The sequence below is a fragment of the Bubalus bubalis genome, chromosome 8, assembly GCF_019923935.1.
Source record: "Bubalus bubalis isolate 160015118507 breed Murrah chromosome 8, NDDB_SH_1, whole genome shotgun sequence".
NCBI lineage: Eukaryota > Metazoa > Chordata > Mammalia > Artiodactyla > Bovidae > Bubalus > Bubalus bubalis.
In genome coordinates, this window is record NC_059164.1 from 105,731,077 (window position 1) to 105,749,663 (window position 18,587).

The 18,587-nt window shown below is 54.0% G+C and overlaps 1 protein-coding gene across 4 annotated transcripts; it reads right to left on the reverse strand.

Annotated features, from left to right (window-relative positions):
- Positions 1–59: 59 nt before the first annotated feature.
- TRPV6 (transient receptor potential cation channel subfamily V member 6) lies at positions 60–17,702 on the reverse strand. 4 transcript variants are annotated; one of them, XM_006051545.4, is made up of 15 exons: positions 16,646–17,700; positions 7,520–7,617; positions 7,235–7,357; positions 6,265–6,402; positions 5,881–5,979; positions 5,545–5,720; positions 4,906–5,052; positions 4,587–4,799; positions 4,181–4,267; positions 4,006–4,082; positions 3,603–3,768; positions 3,014–3,080; positions 2,412–2,680; positions 997–1,103; positions 60–695 (listed from the first exon to the last, which is right to left on the reverse strand). In XM_006051545.4, the coding sequence occupies exons 1-15, from the start codon at positions 16,771–16,773 to the stop codon at positions 425–427; spliced, it is 2,166 nt and encodes a 721-aa protein (XP_006051607.3). In that variant the 5' UTR covers positions 16,774–17,700; the 3' UTR covers positions 60–424. The 4 variants fall into 4 exon arrangements, with proteins under 4 accessions (XP_006051607.3, XP_044802932.2, XP_025147505.3 ...); XM_044946997.2 differs by lacking the exon at positions 16,646–17,700 and adding an exon at positions 16,131–16,171; XM_025291720.3 differs by lacking the exon at positions 16,646–17,700 and adding an exon at positions 14,665–16,076.
- Between the last annotated feature and the right edge of the window lie 885 nt (positions 17,703–18,587).

Genomic DNA, 18,587 nt, shown 5'->3' on the forward strand with positions numbered 1-18,587 from the left:
GGTCTGAATGGAAGGGGTGGGAGACCCCACCACAGAGAAGGCTGCAGGAGGAGAGGAGAGGCGAACAGGAAGTGACTTTATTGGAAGGTGGAAGGCGGTATCACACCCCACACCCTCCCAGCAGTACCCATCTGCTCGGTACACCTCCCGAACCTCCGCGGCTGTCTGCAGCTGTGACCCTGGATGGAGGCTGGTGCCCGAGGTGGCATCCCGGCCTTTTGTAAAGTGCTTTGCTCAGACAGGGCGGTAAGGCCAGGGTGGGTGAAGCTGGGTCCCTATTCGCGCTGGGCCCTGTGCTTGGGGTGAGGTGTGAGCCTGCTCCTCGGTTTCCCCTCTATTCTCTTCTACCCCCCCCCCACCCCGCCCCTGACCTGGCAGGTGAGAGATCTGGACTTTGGTGGGAGGCGGGAGGCGGGAAGAGAGCTCAGATCTGGTACTCCCAGCCCTCCCCGTCCTCCAGAGCCTTGTTGACCACCCCCCTCAGCTCTCTCTTCAGGGTCCCTTGCCGCAGCCTCTCCCAGTTGATGCTGCTGCGGGAGGTACTTCGAGACACTGAGGGGGTAAGAAGCGACAGGTGGGTGCCGAAGGGGCCACCCAGCCACAGTCTTTCCGTGTCGTCCTCTGAGCCTGGATGGCAGAAGGCCTGGGCATAGCGCCGGACACGCTGCTGGTTGATATCCTGTTTCTCTTCCACCCTGTTGGGGGAGGGGGAGTACAGAGGAGGTGATGGAATGGCTGACCTTGGACCAGCCCTCGTCTCTGGGCCTCGTCCAGCCCTCCTGCTGGTGGCCTTTCTCCTTGTCTGCAACCTGAGTGGGCACAGGGGATGCCAGGCTTTGGGAAGCAACACAGAGCTCGGTCCAGGAACAATGTGGATGCTTTCAGGGCCGCTCTCCACCCCTGGCACCTGGCAATTTCCCTTCCCCCAGTGAGACTGGAAGCCCAGGGAGCGCACAGGCCTGTACAACAAGCCTGCCAGCCCATGCTGTCACTCACCGCAGGAACCAGCGGTCCCCCAGCCCAAACTTGTGCCCGCAGATCCCCGAGCGAGGCCACAGGCAACGCGGCAGCTTCTTCTCTAGCATCACAGTGGTGGCTACCACCTGTGGGTGTGGGGGGTGGACAGAAGAGGATGAAACCAGAGATGGAGTGCAGGCCACTGGAAGAGTGGAGAAGACTCTGGGCAGAGGGACCACAGTGTAGCAACAGCTGGGAAACTCATGGTTTCCCAGAGGGGACCACACTGCTGAGCAGAGGTTGGTGGCGTCAGCTTCGTCACTGCTTTTCTGCAGGAGAGAGTGATGGGTCTTGAGCCCCACGATGCTCACCCAATGACCTGGCGTCCAGGCCAGGCCAGTCCTGCAGCAGGTGGGGAGACCTCGCTCTGAGGATCAGGAAGGTGGGCAGAGCAAAGAGCAAGGGTCCTCGGGGCTACAAAATATTTTGACCCTACAGATGTAAAGGCTACTTAGAAACACAAACATCCTGCGGAGAAATTTCCTACCAATACATTTACATTGAAGAAATATTTTCATGAGCAAACCCTATGTCGCCAGCTTAGGGTTTTTTTTTTAACTCTACTTTCTACACAACACAGTTAAATGCCATCTAGTTGGAGGATTTCCCATTTATGTTGCTGAAATTATTTTTGTTGAGATAAATTCTTTTGTAAGAACATTTTAAAATGATGATTTGATCCGGTTAATTCGTGCTTTTGACCCCATCACAATTATCTGACTGAAGATAGTTTCTGTGACTATAGGGAGTTTGTGTGGCATTATTTTTAACACATCCAGTTTTTCTGGGTCAAATTTTGAAGACTTAAATATTGCCCAAAAGTTGATACTTCAGTTTTTATTCAGTAACAAAAGTTCATGAATGCAGTTGTAGCTACTGTGCTTGTGTGCTAAGTTGGTTCAGTTGTGTCCTCCTGTTTGCAACCCCATGGACTGTATAGCCCTTCAGGCTCTTCTGTCCATGGGATTCTCCAGGCAAGAATACTGGAATGGGTTGCGTTCCCTCCTCCAGGGGATCTTCCTGACCCAGAAACCCAACCCGCATCTCTTGTGTCTCCTGCATTGGCAGTCAGGTTCTTTACCACTAGCACCACCTGGGAAGCCCACTGTCGCTACTCCTGAGGTTCATTTCTTACTGATGATTCTAGAAAAGACAGATTTGACTTTTTTGAGAAAACAGGAATTCTTTCCAGCTGTTCCAGGATTGCTTGATTGTATTGCTGATCCAGTTCTGTACACTTTGCATCCATTTCGCCTGTGCAATAACCCTCCAGATATACTGGGGCGGGGTGGTGGGAGGGAGGGGAGGTGAAATATCCTGCTTCTGAGTTTGGCCTGGCCCTTGGCAGGAAGAGAATGACTTGCACTAACCCTCCCGGCCACGAGGGCGCTCACCTGTGCTCTCCAGAGCTCATCCCGCTCATGGGCTACACGCCAGTGAGTGTCACCCATCATAGCAATGAGGAGGTTGAGCATGAGCAAAGCAGCGATGATGGCGAAGGCAGCGTAGGTGATGCTGTACATGAAGGGCAGATCCACGTCGTAGTTGGCGGGGCCGTCGATGATGGTGAGGAACAGCTCAAAGGTGCTGAACAGCGCCATGGGGTAACTGTAGAAATGGCCCAGCTCATTGGGGTCCTCTGTCTGGAAGATGATAAAGAAGGCTGCTCTCACCCAAAGGGGTGAGAGTTCCATGTGATTAAACCTTAGCCCACTCTCTGCTGCCCACTTCGATCCTGTCTGCTTCCTCTCCAGTGTCACCATCCCAGCCCTCCATCACTCCGTCCTGTGGGTTCTTACATTCCCCTATTTTCCATATGATTCACCCTCCTGATCCCAAGAGCAGCTCTCCCCCTTAACACATCCCATCCTCCGACACCGTGGCCTCCTCCTGCCTCTGCCTTCCCTCCTGCCCGCCTCTCCCCCCAGGTTTATCTAGAGGCATCCTGTGCTTTCTGGTTTCCTCCAGCCCAAGGCCCCTATCTCAGATGATTTACCCGAGGCAAAGCCCAGGATGACCACGGCCATCAGCCAGCAGAATCTCATCAGATCGCCAAAAATCATCTAGAGGGAAGGAAGAGAAGGGAGACCAGCTGCACACCAGTCTTTTGAGCAACCGCCCCTTATAGCCTCTATGAGGTCTAACCCTGAGAAGTCCAACAGCTCTGCCCTCTAGCATAGGGGAGGGGCTGGCCAATTATGGCCTGCCGGCCAAATCTACTGAATCAATTTTGGTATGGCCCTTGAGTGAGAATTTTACATTTTTTAGATGATTGAAAAAAAATTTAAAAGGGGGAAGAGAAGAAGAAAATCAAAGAGATTATATACATGTTGGCCTTGCAAGCCTGGTAGGGAGGATTCCCTGGAGAAGGAAATGGCAACCCACTCCAGTGTTCTTGCCTGGGAAATCCCATGATCAGAGGAGCCTGGCAGGCTATAGTCCATGGGGTCGCAAAGAGTCAGACATGACTTATAGACTAAAGCACCACTGCAAGCCTGAGGTCTCTCTGATCTGATGCTTTTCAGAAATGTTTGCAGCCCCTGCTCTGGGACCTTTCTATAGAACGTTTGGGAGGAGGCACTGACCTTCTGGATCATGATGGTGAAGGGGCCCAGCATCTGGAATCCTCGCGCAAAGTACATGACGCTGCACCAGCCCAGCACCAGGGCGAAGGACATGGGTACCACCTCCCCGCTGGTGTTGGTGAGCCGCATCACCATGGTCACCAGCACCATGCAGGAATAGGTGATGCTGGGGGGAGAGTGGGGAGGGGGCCATGAGAGGGAGACTGGGGTGATCCTGAGGATCCAAGAGTGAGGGGGTGATGGAAGTGCTCCCACACACTCAGCTTCAAGCTCCATACACAGGGTCACACACACATCACAGCGAGGCCTCAGGAGCTGGGGTTCTCCAGAGGCCAGGGATCCAGGGAGTTAAACTGGAGTCTTAGTGAGAAAGGGGTAGGGGGTGAGAGGAAAATAGACTCACAAGAGGACGTGGAATGGTCCTCCAAGGATGGTCTGTCCGAAGACGCGACTGAGCCCCACTCGGAAGATGTCTGTAATCTGGGGAGAGGCCGGGAAGACACCAAGCACTTGTAAACTGAAGCTCTGACTGGATCCCTGGGGCACACAGCTCACCCCCAGATCCCCACTGCTCTCACCTCTATGAACAGGATGACGACAGCTCCAAAGACGCTCACCAGCTCCCCCACCAGTCGGAGGTGGTCCTGGTGGGTCACATAGGCCTCCTGCAAGGAGCGGCATGGTCAGAGGACTCAGGGCTTCCCTCCATCTGCCCTACCCACCCTTGGGTGCAAGCCCGCCTCCTTGTCTAGGGACACCAGTCGCTCAGATTCTTTTCAACCTGTGGGGTGTGGCTCTCTCAAACTCTGCTCTTAGAGCACCGGTATGTTTCCGTGTGCATGTCTTTGAGTTTGTGCCTATGTAGTTGAGATCTGGGCAAGGAGAGAAACGTAGGTGGTGAGCTAGGAATGTGACACATGTCTGAAAAATGGCAGAGGGCTGGATACCCGCCACCCCAAAGCTCTGCTAGTCCTTGGGGGTCACCTGAAGTAGCTTCTGCTCCCAGATGGTGTTGTCCCGGGGGTCAGTTTCATTGTCAGTCCTGGGCTTGAGGGGGCGGTACACACAGCACATGGTGAAGCAGACGATGTACAGCAGGTACATGGCTGCCAGCATGCAGAAGTACGGCCGCCCATATCTCTTCCACTTGAGGGTCACCAGCTCCTTCACTGGCGTCTGGTCTAGGATCTGGCGAGCCTGCAGCAGAAAGAGAAGGCAGCAAGCAGCTCAGAGCCCCTGCTTCCCGTCCCTAGTGGCTCCCTAGCCTGAGGACCAGCCCCCCCGACCCACCCACCCACCGTACCTCCCGCTTCTTGGAGGTGACGATAAGTTCCAGCAGGGATAGCTCCTCCCCTGAGGAGTCGATTTCCGTGAGGTCATAGAGAGTGGAAGTCAGCGGTCCACATGTCCACTGGATGTACTTCTGCTTCTGCACCAGGTTCTGGAACATCTAAAGTTGGGGATGGGGGAGCAAGCGAGTGAGGAGAAGCAAGCCAAGGGGACCGTCCTGGGGTGTGGATGGGACGCTTGCCCAGAAGGACCGCTGCACCCCTGAAAGGGGGCTCGCTCTTCACTCAAAGACCGCAGCCTTGTGGACAAAAGAACCCTTCTCCATATCAGCCTCTTAGTTCATCCTCTCCCCCCATAACTACCTCTAGAGCTTGGAAAGAGGAGGTGCAAGGGGGCAGGGCAGGGGAACATGGGCGTTACAGACCACCCTGGGGACGGGATCTAGACCCTTGCAGCCCCTAACGACTCGGGGCAGAGAAAGTGGGAGAGAAAGAAGATGCGACACAGGGGCAGAGAAGGAAATTCCAATCGAAGCTGAAAATAGGGCCTCAGCATCAGGGAGGACCATTCACATCTACTTCCTCAAAGGGCCAGAAGTGTAAGAAGAAGGGTCAGGAGAAGGACCCCCGTGGGCCTGGGGGAGGGCCCTCACCACAGTGTTGCCTTCCACTCCGGCCAGCTTGAAGGGGGTGAGGCCCTGGTGATTGAGCATGAGGTCCAGGGACTGCAGGTGGTCCCCTTGCCTGTCGTAGGACAGCAGCAGGTTGTACATCTGGCAGGCAAAGGTTTTGTTGGGCTGGAGGACGAGGATGTGCAACACTGTGTTTCCTGGGAGAGGACACGGGGTGTCACGTGACCCCTAGGACCAGAGTCCCTGCTGTTCCCCAGGACCACCCCCCACCCCCGGGGGGCCTGAGGGCAGTCCCAGCCCCTCCCCTCTTCCCTGCCACCCCCAGCCTCCCAGCGCCCCCTCCAGCCCAGCTCTTACCCAGGGAGTCCTGGGCCCGGATGTCAGCACCGTGCTCAATGAGCAGCCTCACAATCTCCTCGCTGCCCATGCAGGCGGCAAAGGACAGAGGGTGCTCCCCTGGGGAGGCAGAGGCCCGGGCCTGAGATGCAGGCGGGGAGGGGTGGTGTCTCCAAGCAACCGCCACTCCCTCCCCTGTCTCCGCTCTGGGCCTAGGGCCCCTTGTCAGCAGGACCAGAGGCGGGGATGCTGGAGGCGGCCTGGGATGTGGGTGGAGGCTTGGCTCTGGCCTTTGGCCTTATGAGGGCCGACCCCTCCTAGTCTCCCCAGGCACGGGGCCTCCTCAGCCCACCCTCCCTTGACTGGTGCCCCGCCTCATCCTCCCAGCCCCGGTCCTGCTCTCACCAAAGTAGATGAGGTTGTGAGGAGTGAGGCGGAAGGCGGAGCCTATAGCCCTCGCAGAGACGCTGGCCCCTTGGGCGAGCAGGGCTTTCACGAGGTTCACGTTCCGGTTCATGACCGCTATGTGCAGGGCCGTCTGACCTGGACAAGAGAGCTCTTGGCTTGGGCTCTGCCCCAGGATCCAGCCAGGTGTCCCTCCTATCTTCACAGAATCCTGCAGGGGGACCCTCCTGTCTCTACCAGGTCAGCCTTTCTGGGGGAGGATGAGATGGGGGGCGGAGGGGGGGAGCGGGCCTGGTGGGACTCCCAGGGGCCCCCGGTGCTGCCTGCCTCTTCCTACTTTAGTGGTTTAGTCACCAAGTCGTGTCTGACTCTTGCAACCCCATGCACTGTAGCGCACCAGGCTCCTCTGTCCATGGGATTCTCCAGGCAAGAAGACTGGAGTGGGTTGCCGTTTCCTTCTCTAGGGGAGCTTCCCGATCCAGGAATCAAACATGGGTCTCCTGCATTGCAGGCAGATTCTTTACCTACTGAATGACAAGGGAATCCTTCCTACCCTAGGTCTCTCCATTTCAGAGGTTAGTGCTCAAACAAGGGGCACCGAGAATGCCGAGGAAGAACAGACAGAAGAGGGAGGTGAAGAGAAGGGGGCCCAGATTCCCTCTTGGTTTCCCCAGACTGCTGCTGCTGCTGCTGCTAAGTCACTTCAGTCGTGTCCGACTCTGTGCGACCCCATAGATGGCAGCCCACCAGGCTCCCCAATCCCTGGGATTCTCCAGGCAAGAACACTGGAGTGGGTTGCCATTTCCTTCTCCAATGCATAAAAGTGAAAAGTGAACGTGAAGTCACTCAGTCGTGTCTGACTCTTAGCAACCCCATGGACTGCAGCCTACCAGGTTCCTCCATCCATGGGATTTTCCAGGTCCACCACCAAGGTCATGCTTCCCTCCATCCCAGACCCTCAGCCCCTCACCTTCATACAGCTCAGATGTCATGGGCTCCTTGACCAGCTCCGGGGCAGCCTCCATCAGCACCGTGGCGGCCTCCAGGTTGTCATAGAGGGCGGCTACGTGCAATGCCGTCTCCCCCATGGCTCCTGGCATTGACAAAAAGCAGAGTCACGTGGCCTCTCTGGAGCAGGGGAAGGGGGCCCATAGAGAATTGGGGGCCCACAGCAGAAGGCCCTGGGCTATACCAGCAGGAGGAGGGGGAGGAGGGCCATGGGCACAGGGCTGACCCAGCCGGAAACTCTCCTTACCTTTCTGGTGGACATCACAGGCCTCATACTTGAGCAGCTTGCTCAGAGCCTGGATGTCGTTCTCTTTGGCGGCTAGCAAGAGCGGAGACTCCCAGATCCTATAAGGGAGGGGAGCGGGCCCGGTTGGGAAGAAAGGTGGGCGGCTTTGCTCAGTCTCACACTTCAGTGGCAATGAACCCCGAACCCGGAGGTCCCTCATCCAGAGAGGTGGGGCCTCTATCAGGGGAGGGGCTGCCTGAGTGCTCAGCTCGCTTTCTCTGACCAAGTGGTTAATCCAAGGCAACTTTTTCATAGTTTGCGTGAGTTAAATCGAAGGCAACTTTTTCATAGTCTGTGTGAGCTAAATCCAAGACAACTTTTCCATAGTTTCCATGAGCTAAATCCAAGACGACTTTCCATAGTTTGTGTGTGTTAAGTGTCAAGACAGCTTTCCTGTCCTGTGTGTGTGTGTGTGTGTGTGTGTGTGTGTATGTGATCTTTGCACATCAGGTGGAGAGGAAGGAGTTTCAGCTAAATGCTTGTTTACCTCCTGACCTATTTGGCCACTGGAGCAACCCCTTTGCAGCTTCCCTTGAAGTCCTGAGGTTACCCTCCAAGATAAGCCTTATTTTCATGGACTGAGGGTATGAAGAAATGCCTCCCTTATCTTTACGGAGGTGGCCGACATGCAGAGGCTGGCGGGTATTTCTCCTGTTGTGTGATGCTCCCCTTCCTCAGGAAAGCCCCTTGATTCTGGCACTTTCTTCCCTATGATGGCATCTTTGGGGCTCAGTCCAAAAGCAGCCATGGGTCCTTTCTTTCCTCTGGCCCCTGTGTCAAGTTATAGTCTCTCCCTGCTTCCTGTCTGTATCTCTGTTTTAGGCAAATCATCTCTGACTTTCCAGTTTTATGCCTACAATGAACTGCACACTTTTTGAAAGATCAAAACTGACTCCAACTGAGACACATGGGGTCCCTTTATTTACTTTTCCCTGCTGGCCCAGAGCTACTTGGTCCTTCTACAGGAGTGAATGAAATAACACTATTTATCCACAGAGGGTCAGTTATGTGAACAGGAGCTCATCCACCAAAAAGGCCATAGTAGCAGGAAACTGACTCCAAGAACTTGGGGTGGAGGGGTGATTGGGAGAGGAGAGAGCATGGCTTTTCTGTCTCCCCAAATGCTGGCCCCAGGCCCCCGAATCAGCTGTAGGGGCAGCCACCTGTCAATTCAACGGCTCTCCCCACTCAGTCCCTGCCTCCTCATTCCCACTGATCCCTATTAATCCATATCCTCATTCTCTGGGCCAAGATTAGTAAAATCTTCTTCTGACTAGTTTCCCTATACCCTATTTACCCCCAATCCATCCTTCTGGATGCTCCCAAGACATTCTCTCTAAACAGCAAATGCAAGCATCATTTACAGAAGTCTTGTGTGACCTTAAATGCCCAAGGAGAAGAAACTCAGAAGTCCTCTCCGGACTTTGTGCAACTATTTTTCCATGCTTTCTTCCTCCTGCTGGCCCCTGACACCCAGCAGTTCGGCCTCAGCACCCCAGGGCACACCATTCCCCGCCCCCGTGGCTGTGCTGTCTCTCTCCTTTTCACCTGGAGTCTAGCCCCCACCCCACCCTAGTTACTCTCTATGCTGCGCTCCCAGTGCCTGGGAATATGCCCGGCGTGATGGCAGAGGCTCATTACCACTCTCTGTAGAAGGAATGAACTGTAGCAATGCCAGAAGGTGGTTTGGCTTTACTGTCCCCCCTTTATTAGCTCCATCAGCCACCCCCTAAGCCAACCTTAGGCAAACATATAATCTAAGTAAAAAATAGCATGCTTGGTGTGCTCACACAGCTGCAAAACAAGTTTGCAGCACCTCCCACCACTTTCCTCATCACCCCTATCACCCCAGCCACCATCACCCCCACACCCTCCACCCTTACCCCATCACCCGACCATGACCATGACCCCCACCACCATCACCACCCCCACCACCATCACCCCCACCACCACCATGACCCCCGCCACCACCATGACCCCCACCACCACCATCACCACCCCCAGCCCATCACCCCCACCACCACGACCCCCATCACCACCATCACCCCCCACCATCACCACCCCCAGCCCATCACCCCCCTACCATCACCCCCATCAGCCCATCACCCCCACCACCACCATGACCCCCACCACCACCACCACCCCCACCACCACCCCCAGCCCACCACCCCCCCATCAGCCCATCACCCCCATCAGCCCATCACCCCCACCACCATGACCCCCACCACCACCACCCCCAGCCCATCACCCCCATCACCACCATGACCCTCACCACCACCATCACCCCCCCCACCATCAACACCCCCAGCCCACCACCCCCCCACCATCACCCCCATCAGCCCATCACCCCCACCACCACCATGACCCTCACCACCACCATCACCTCCACCACCATCACCATGATCAGCCCATCATCCCCATCAGCCCATCACCCCCACCACCATCACCACCCCTCCCACCACCATTACCTTTTCCAACAATTTGTGCAAATTCCTCTTTTATAGATATTTGAGAGTAAGCACTATTCCCCAACACACACACACACACACACACACACACACGGCAGGAAGTTTTCCGCCCTCTCCTCTGGCCTTACTTTTACCTCGGGTGCTGTGATTAGTATCTGTCTCTTTCTCTTCTAAGGGCACTTGGAGGTCAGAGGCCAGCCACTTTCTCAAATTTTATCCTTTCTCTGCCCTCCTCCGGTTAGCTTCTACTTTTTGTTGTTGTTGCTTTGTTTTGCTACTAGTTCTGTGCCCTGTTTGGCCAAGGGTTAATGGCGAAGCTAGAAATGGGTCCAAAGGGGCTTCTAACCTGAGTTCAGAGTCCACTCCCTGCTTCCTAGGACATAAGTGGGGAGGCCAGTCAGTGGCAGCCCCAAAGACACCACTCTTGGTTCTCTGACATATCTCTGATGACCATAAATGTCCCTCTCAAACCTCCAGTCCCCACACGTTCTGTTTCTGGCCTCCGCTGCCTGCCCTAGTGGCCTGGTAAGGGCAGGAAGCTACCATTTGAACTGGGATGGCTAGATTTACAAACTAAAAACATGGGGATGCTCAGAGTTGAATTTTAGATACACAACAAATAAGTTCTTGTGTTTTTCTTGGCTGTGCCATGTGGCCAATTGTTATCTTAGTTCCCCAACCAGGGATCAAACCTGGGCCCTCGGCAGTGAAAGCACAGAGGCCTAACCCCTGGACTGCCAGGGAATTCCCCCCAAATAAGTTTTTAAGATAAGTATGTCCGTGCAATATTTAGGGCAAACTGAAACTGACAATCTATTCATTGTTTATCTGAAATTCACATTTAACTCTGTTTTGTATTTTATTTGGGAACCTCAATCAGATCACACTCTGGATGAAGAAAAGGCTTATGACCCAAACCAGCGAGGTTCGTAGAGACCTGGTCTCCTCTAGGTGGCAAACTCGAGGATCCAGCAAGAAGGGAGGGTAGAGTCTGCATGGTTCCCAGGGAGTCAGGCAGAGGCGTGACTTGCAATAGCATCACATGGCCACAAGGGGGAGGCCAAGAAAGCCCTTGCTAATATCCTGGGAGAGCACTAAGTCGTGTCCGACACTTGCGATCCCATGAACTGTAGCCCGCCAGGCTCCTCTGTCCATGGGGTTCTCCAGGCAAGAATACTGGAGTGGGTTGCCATTTTCGTAAGGGAGAACTCCTCCCAAACAGCTGCCTACACTTACACCCCATAAAAAAGACGAACCCCATAAAAAAGAGCTGCTGCTGCTACTAAGTCACTTCAGTCGTGTCCGACTCTGTGCGACCCCATAGATGGCAGTTCACCCAGGCTCCCCCTGTCCCTGGAATTCTCCAGGCAAGAACACTGGAGTGGGTTGCCATTTCCTTCTCCAATGCATGAAAGTGAAAATAGCAGACCCATCCAAAGATTCTTGTGCCTGGTAAATAAATAGTTTGTTCCAAAGAAACCCAACACAGAAGTTTAGATCTGGAGTAAAATCTACACATCTTCACCAGACATCTCCCTAGGGCACGAAGAAGAGGAGATACTGCCAAAATGTCTTCTGATTTTAATGGTTAAATTATACTCACTCTGTTCCAAGGGACAGTTTCATTTTATTTAGAAGCAGGCGTAACTTTACTACCAGAATCTCTTATTTACAAACAGTGATTTAGAGCAGTGGTCTTTCCCAGGTGGCTCTGTGGTAAAGAATCCTCCTGCCAATGCATCTCCAATTGGCATCTCTGCCAATGCAGGAGATGCAAAAGATGTGGGTTAGGTCCTTGTGTGGGGAAGATCTCCTAGAGGAGGAAATGGTAACCCACTCCAGTATTCTCGCCTGGAGAATCCCATGGACAGAGGAGCCTGGTGGGCTACAGTCCATGAGGTCGCAAAGAGCTGGATACAACTGAGCGCACACACCTTAACCAGAGATAACTCCCTGCCTCCTTCCAAAGGATTTGGCAGAGTCTGGAGACATTTGGCAGAGGGCAGGGGTGCTGCTAAGCTTCTTAAACAAGGCAGCCTCTTGTAACAGAGAATTATCTGCCCAACATGTCAAAAGGGTCAAGGCAGAGAAGCCCTGATCTCAATGTATACTGCTGCTAAGTCACTTCAGTCGTGTCCAACTCTGTGTGACCCCATAGACGGCAGCCCACCAGGCTCCGCCGTCCCTGGGATTCTCCAGGCAAGAACACTGGAGTGGGTTGCCATTTCCTTCTCCAATGCATGAAAGTGAAAAGTGAAAGTGAAGTCGCTCAGTTGTGTCCGACTCTTAGCGACCCCATGGACTGCAGCCTCCTCTGCCCATGGGATTCTCCAGGCAAGAGTACTGGAGTGGGGTGCCATTGCCTTCTCTGGACCTCAATGTGTAAGTGTTCATAATCTATTTTTTAAGAAGGGATTTTTCACATTAAATAGAATGAGAAATTCCGTCCATGTTTTCTTACAAATCATTAAATGCGCAACTAAGAAACAAAAAATGAAGCCTTTTAAGCACCTGCAGATTAATTAATAAAAGACAATGAAAGAAATTAGAAGATCTGAAATGATAAAAATGTGAAAGTTGTTTCCAGAATTTAGAATGTCTTATTTTGCTTGACTATTATAAAATTGAACAGTCTAGTTCAATACTGGACTAGTAGAAACACTGCTATAGGATTTCTGGCATAAACCCTAGCACACTTTTTACAGAGCAAACAAGTCATTGATCACCTTGAGGTTCCCTCCGGCCCCAAGGATCTGCCACTTGTCTTCTCTACCTGTTTCCTCCACCCCATCCTCTTGCTTCACGTTCTTGTGGATGTGTACACGTCTATGTGTGTACACTCGCGTGTGTGGACCTGCACGTGTGAAGTTTTGCATTTGGTTGCTGGGAAATGGGCAGGATCAAGCGTGTCTAGGGAAGAATTCAAATCTGAATTTTAGAAAGCCCTGGAAACCCAGTCTAATCTGTCCATATGGAGAAAGAGGCCTGGAGCCCTGCGGTGGTCTGTTCAAAGAAGTCGGAGGCAGCATTGGGACTCCTCTGGTCATTTCCCTGTTCCTATTCTCCATGTTCATCAGGATCTGAAGAGGGGTCAGAGGAGGCATGGGAGGTGGATCCATGCGTGTGGGTCCCACTGGTTTCTCCACCAACCCCTCTCAGAGAAGCATGTCACACACACCCCTTGGGGCTCAGAGTCTGGTTCTTGGATGGCTCCAGCTCTGATGGGAGGGAGTTCACAGTCCCTCTAACTCCTGCTGTCAATGGAAGCTGCCTTTTGACTGTTCTTGTGTTCTTTTCAATCACAGTGGTCCCAGGTGTTAAATGTGCTTTTCAGCTTCCAAAGCAGCATCTCACATACGATCACGTTTGCTCCTTACAACCCTGTGACACGGGATGAATAATTCCCTTATTTTTCTGCAAAGGAAGACAAGCTAGATCCAGAAGATCAGACAGAGTTCAAGATGGAATGCTTGGCCAAGAACCTAGCCCCAAGGCTCTCACTACTCAATTATGTGGTTCTTCTAGTTCTCTGGCTCTTCCCAATTTTTCTTGTGTTGGGGTGAGGTTGCAGGGAGCAGCTAGAGTGGTGACCACAGAGGGGGGGAGGTGTGCACTGGCTACCTGGGGCAACCTCCCTCCAGCTCAGGTTCTGGGCAATGGGATGAAGAAGCCAAAGCTCAGGAAAGTGGCTAATTCCGGACCTTGCTGCCCTTCTAAGTGCCCAAGCTGCATCTTTCAAGTACAAGATGCATGGACCTGCACGTGTTTACTGAAGCAGGAAGTTCCAGGGCGATCCAAGGTCCCAGCCCTCACTTCTGACAGGCATGCCATGCCAGCCCACAGGTACTAATACAGGGATCTATCTAAACAGAAAAGAATCCCTGGTGCTCACTGCCTCCTGCCAACTACCGGGAGGATGAGCCTGCCAGCAAGGGGCTCAGGGTGAGGATCACGTTTAGGCAGACCCGGGAAGCTGCCCAGCACAGTCCACACCAATCAGAATCGGGGCCTGCACTGTCCTCCTCAAGGCTCCCATGCTACTTGTTCACAGCCTTCTTAGCACAGTCGCCAAGCTCACTTTTAACCCAAGTTGATGTCGACCGGTGTGCTTGGCCCCTAAGAACGTGAGCTTCTGGAGAGCAGAGAACGCGTCACGTTCATTCTTCGCAAACTTAGCTGAGCGTTTTATAGTCCACACCTAGTACATCGCATCTCAGGAATTAAGACGGGTCAGGAAGATCCCCTGGAGGACGGCATGGCAACCGACTCTGGTATTCTTGCCTAGAGAATCCCATGGACAGAGGAGCCTGGCGGTCTACAGTCTACAGGGTCGCAAAGAGTCAGACACGGCTGAGCAGCTTAGTACGCACACACATACACAAAGCCCCGAGATGATACAGAGGAAATGAGAGAAAGATGATGGTTCAACTTGGATCCCACCAACACGGGTTTAAGCGGAGGCAAAGGCAATGAAGACCCAAGAAAAGTCAACCTGAGAGAGAAGAATGCTGGGTTCCCCTATGTTCCTGGAGAGACTTGAGCGCCTCCCTTCTCCTGAAGTCCCTCCACCCCACCCGGAGCCCCCACTCTGGGTCTGCCTCATTCCCGGGGGTGGGGGGTGGTAACAGCCCTGCTCACCTGGCCATGTTGTCCTCACTTACATGGTCAGCGCATGTATGTCCAGCCGCCCACAGATTTCCCCTTAAAGCTGAGTGATCACACTGCTTTGGACACTCCCCTTCCGACACTTTAAGGTCCTTCCGGGGAGTAGCCACCCAGTAGGGGAATCAAGGTTCCAGGGCCCTGGTGTCCCGGAAAAAGAGGATCCAGAAAACTGTGAAATCTGACAGGGGACATCAGGAAGAGGGGAGAGTAGCCCTCTGAGTGGTGAATCAGGCTTTCCTAGCCCAAGGCTGTGAGAGAAGGCCCATAAGACGTTGCTAAGACATAGGGACAGAGAAGATACCGGGGAGCAGCCCTGGCTCCAGCCCAGGTCCTCCCCTCTGCCTCCGCCATGACTTCCAAGCCCCAGGGGCCTCTCTGTGCTCCTGCCCAGCTCCCCCAGCCCCAGGGTCCCGAGACTGGACGGGGATGAGTGGAACCACTGATGGTCCCAGTCTCCAACAACAATAACGTTCTGTTGCCTCAAGATGTCATCAGCCAAACATGTGCTCAGCCCCCACTCTCCCAGGCCCAGGGGGAGAGAGGTGGGCGGCAGCTGTGAGAGCCGGGGAGCCAGACCTCAAAAAAAAAAAGAAAAAAACGGAGTACACTCCCCAGCCCTGAATCCTTGAGCAAGAGGAAGGGAAACAACAGGAATTCCAGCTAACCCCCAGCCTCCCAGTCAGGCTCAGGCAGGCCCCCGCACTTTGAGATGGAGAGAGACCCTCAGACACACACGCTTTGGACTTTCCCTTGTGAACAGACGTATTATCTGCCTCTTAGGGACCCAGGAAAGTCCCAGGAGGAGGACTTCCTGCTAGTCTGCCGGCCCTGGGTGGGGAGACCCGCAGAGGTTCTGGAGGAGAAACCACACACAGGGATGACCTCAAGCTTCCTCCTACCTCCTCCCAACTCCTAGCCCTGAGCACCGATGGAGGTGGGGGGGACCATCGCATGAGTCTGGGGCAGTTTTCAGGGGCTGGAAGCCTTAAGTGAGATGTACTTCGGGCTCAAACTCTAGAGCCTCTCAAATTCCTCAGCCTGCCTTCGGCAGCGAATTCTAAGCACCTGGTATTTTGGCCCATTGCCCATGGCCCTCTCCTGCAATGGAGGGTTATAAATTCCAGGGCTGAGTCCCAGCTTTGTCGTCTTCACAAACAGCACCCCTCTCCGACTCCCCCACTCCAAGACTCGGACTCCATCAATGGCTGATGCGATAAATGCACAAGAATGATTATCATATTTTGCCTTTTTTTGTGGTTACTGATGTCTGCATTCCCTCCCTGACCCATTCATTGATTCATTCCCACATGGGCACATATATGTACTGTGTGTTTCTGCCCAAGAGACTGTTCTAGGAGCAGGGAGTAGAGATGTAAAGAATTGTCCTAACCCAGCACCACCTCTGGGCCTCCCCGGTGGCTCAGCTGTAAACAACCCACCTGCAATGCAGGAGGCACAGGAGACTTGGGTTCTATTTCCAGGGTCGGGAAGATCCCCTAGAGGAGGGCACAGCAACCCACTCCAGTATTCTTGCCGGGAGAATCCTGTGGACAGAGGAGCCTGGCGGCTACAGTCCAGGGGGTCCCAAAGAGTCAGACACGACTGAACAACTGAATACACACTCACACAGCAGCAGCACCTCTGGGGTGCAGGTCTGTGATGCCCTAATCCTTCCACAGCCTGACAAGTTGTCTGGGCTCCAGGAAAGTACTTACGAGAAAGGCTGCCTAATTGATGGGCTCTTAAACATAGGGAGCACCTGTGTTACCCATGCCAGCCCCTTCCCTTTTCTCCTGGCGCTAACCCCACAGGCCCAGACTCTTGAGACAAAATGCTCCAGAGGGGCCAGCCCTGGAAGAAAGGTCTTCCCAGCAGAGGTGCCCTCAAGGGGAGGGGGAGCTCCTGTGGGGGGGTGGAGGAAGGGAGGGGTGGGGGCAGCAGCTCTGAGGCTTACCTCCTCTGCTGCAGCAGGTTCTGTTCATCCCGCCTCTGGGCCCATGGCTCCTGCCTCTGGAACCATCTGCAGAGCTTCCTCCACAGGCAGAGAATGTGCCCCTTCTCCTTGGGCAGTGGCAACCCCATGGAGCAGAGGGCCAGCTCCCTGGGGGGCTGGGGCCAAGGCCAGACCCCACCTGGACTCAGCCTGGGGGCCACATGGGCAGCCCCAAGGGCCAGCCCGCCCTCTTCCCGGAGAGGTGCCGTCTTGGGGCCTTCCAGGCCCGGCGGAGTCTCCCCGAGGTGTAAGCAGCCAGACACAAGAGGCCTCCCTCGGAGGAGTTTGTTACACTTGGCAGAGCTGGGACTCCGCCACTAAGCTCCCTGGGCAGGATCTCTCCTCCTGGGAGACGCAGGAGCCCTGAAGACACTCCCTCACTCCTCCCAAATTACCTGCGATTTAAAGAGACAGGCCAGCAGCTGTGGGGGCCTGGGAAAGCTCCCTCTCTCAGCTTCCCCACAGCCAGTCCAGGGAGGGGAGGCCTTCTGAGAGAAGGGACAGGACTCCCTGGACTTTGGGACACCTGGCAATCTTTTATAGAAAGGCCTGGACCGGTCAGTTGAGTCTCAGGTATTCCAGTCAGTGTGGGAGAAGGGGGCAGAGCTGGGCAGGGCGCTGGGTCTGAAGGGCCAGGATGCCCACCTTCCTCGCAGGGTGTCTCTGGACCTCTCTGCCCCGCAGGTGTGATTTTGCTTCGTCTCTCCCCTGGCCCACAACAGGTGCATAAATATTGAAAACTCTCAGCCCCCTCAGCAACTGTGGGTCAGCAACTTCTCCTATAAAAGGCCAGATAGTAAATGCAAATATTCTGGCCTTTGCAAGCTGCACACGGGCATACAGCATCTGATATACATTCTTCTTTGCTTGCGTTTATAGCCCTTAAGAGGTGAAAAATCCATTCTGAACTCACAAACTAGAGCATAAAATGGCACCCCTAGACTGTGTGTGGCCCCCTGAACACAGTTCTCAGATCCCTACTCCAGAATTCTAGAGACTGTGCCCAGCACCACACTGATGGCTCAGCGGTAAAGAATCTGCCTGCAACGCAGGCAACTTGGGTTCGATCCCTGTGTTGGTAAGATCCCCTCAAGAAGGGAATGGCTACCCACTCCAGTCCTCTTGCCTGGAGAATCCCATGGACAGAGGAGCCTGGCAGGCTACAGTCCATGGGGTGGCAAAGAGCTGGACACGACTGAAACGACTTAGCACACTCGCAAGGAGTGGGTTGCCAAGTAGAAGACAGGATGGTTGATTCAATTTGAGTTTCAGATAAACAGCAAACATTTTTTTTAGGATAATTATGTCGCAAATATTTTCCCTGGCAGCCTCCAGTGGAGACAGCATTTATTTACCCACTACTGCCTGGCAGGGGCCCTTAACCAAGTCTTCCCACATCACCTCACATCAGACCTGTGAGGCAAGCATTAGCATCTGCATTTTTCCAAAGGAAAAAAAAAAAAAAAAAAAAGCTCAAAGTGGTAAAGTAAGTTCCCCAAGGTCATAGAGCCAACTTTATAGCCAAGGCCAGATTCAAGCCCACTCCCCTGACGCTGGAGCCCCCTGTCTTTCTTTCCGACCACAGCTGGCAAAGAATGTTCCAGAAGGAAGGGACCTGCACAGTCGCACTGGAGAGTGGTGACAGGAAGCCCAGCCTCCCTTGGTCCTGCCAGAACTCTGACCAGAGCAAGCTGAGTGCCCTGGGAAGATCCTCTTCCCACAGAAGAGGAACGGAGGCCCTGGCCTCAGCCCAGCCCACAGCGAGCCAGGACCCAGTGGCCTGGGGCATGGGTGGCAGGCTCGGAGACGGAGAGGTATGTGTGGATCCCTCCCAGGCTTTGGAGTCTTTCCTTACCTGTCTCTGATTCAGAGAGCTGGAGGGAGCAGCAAAGAGTGTGTGTGT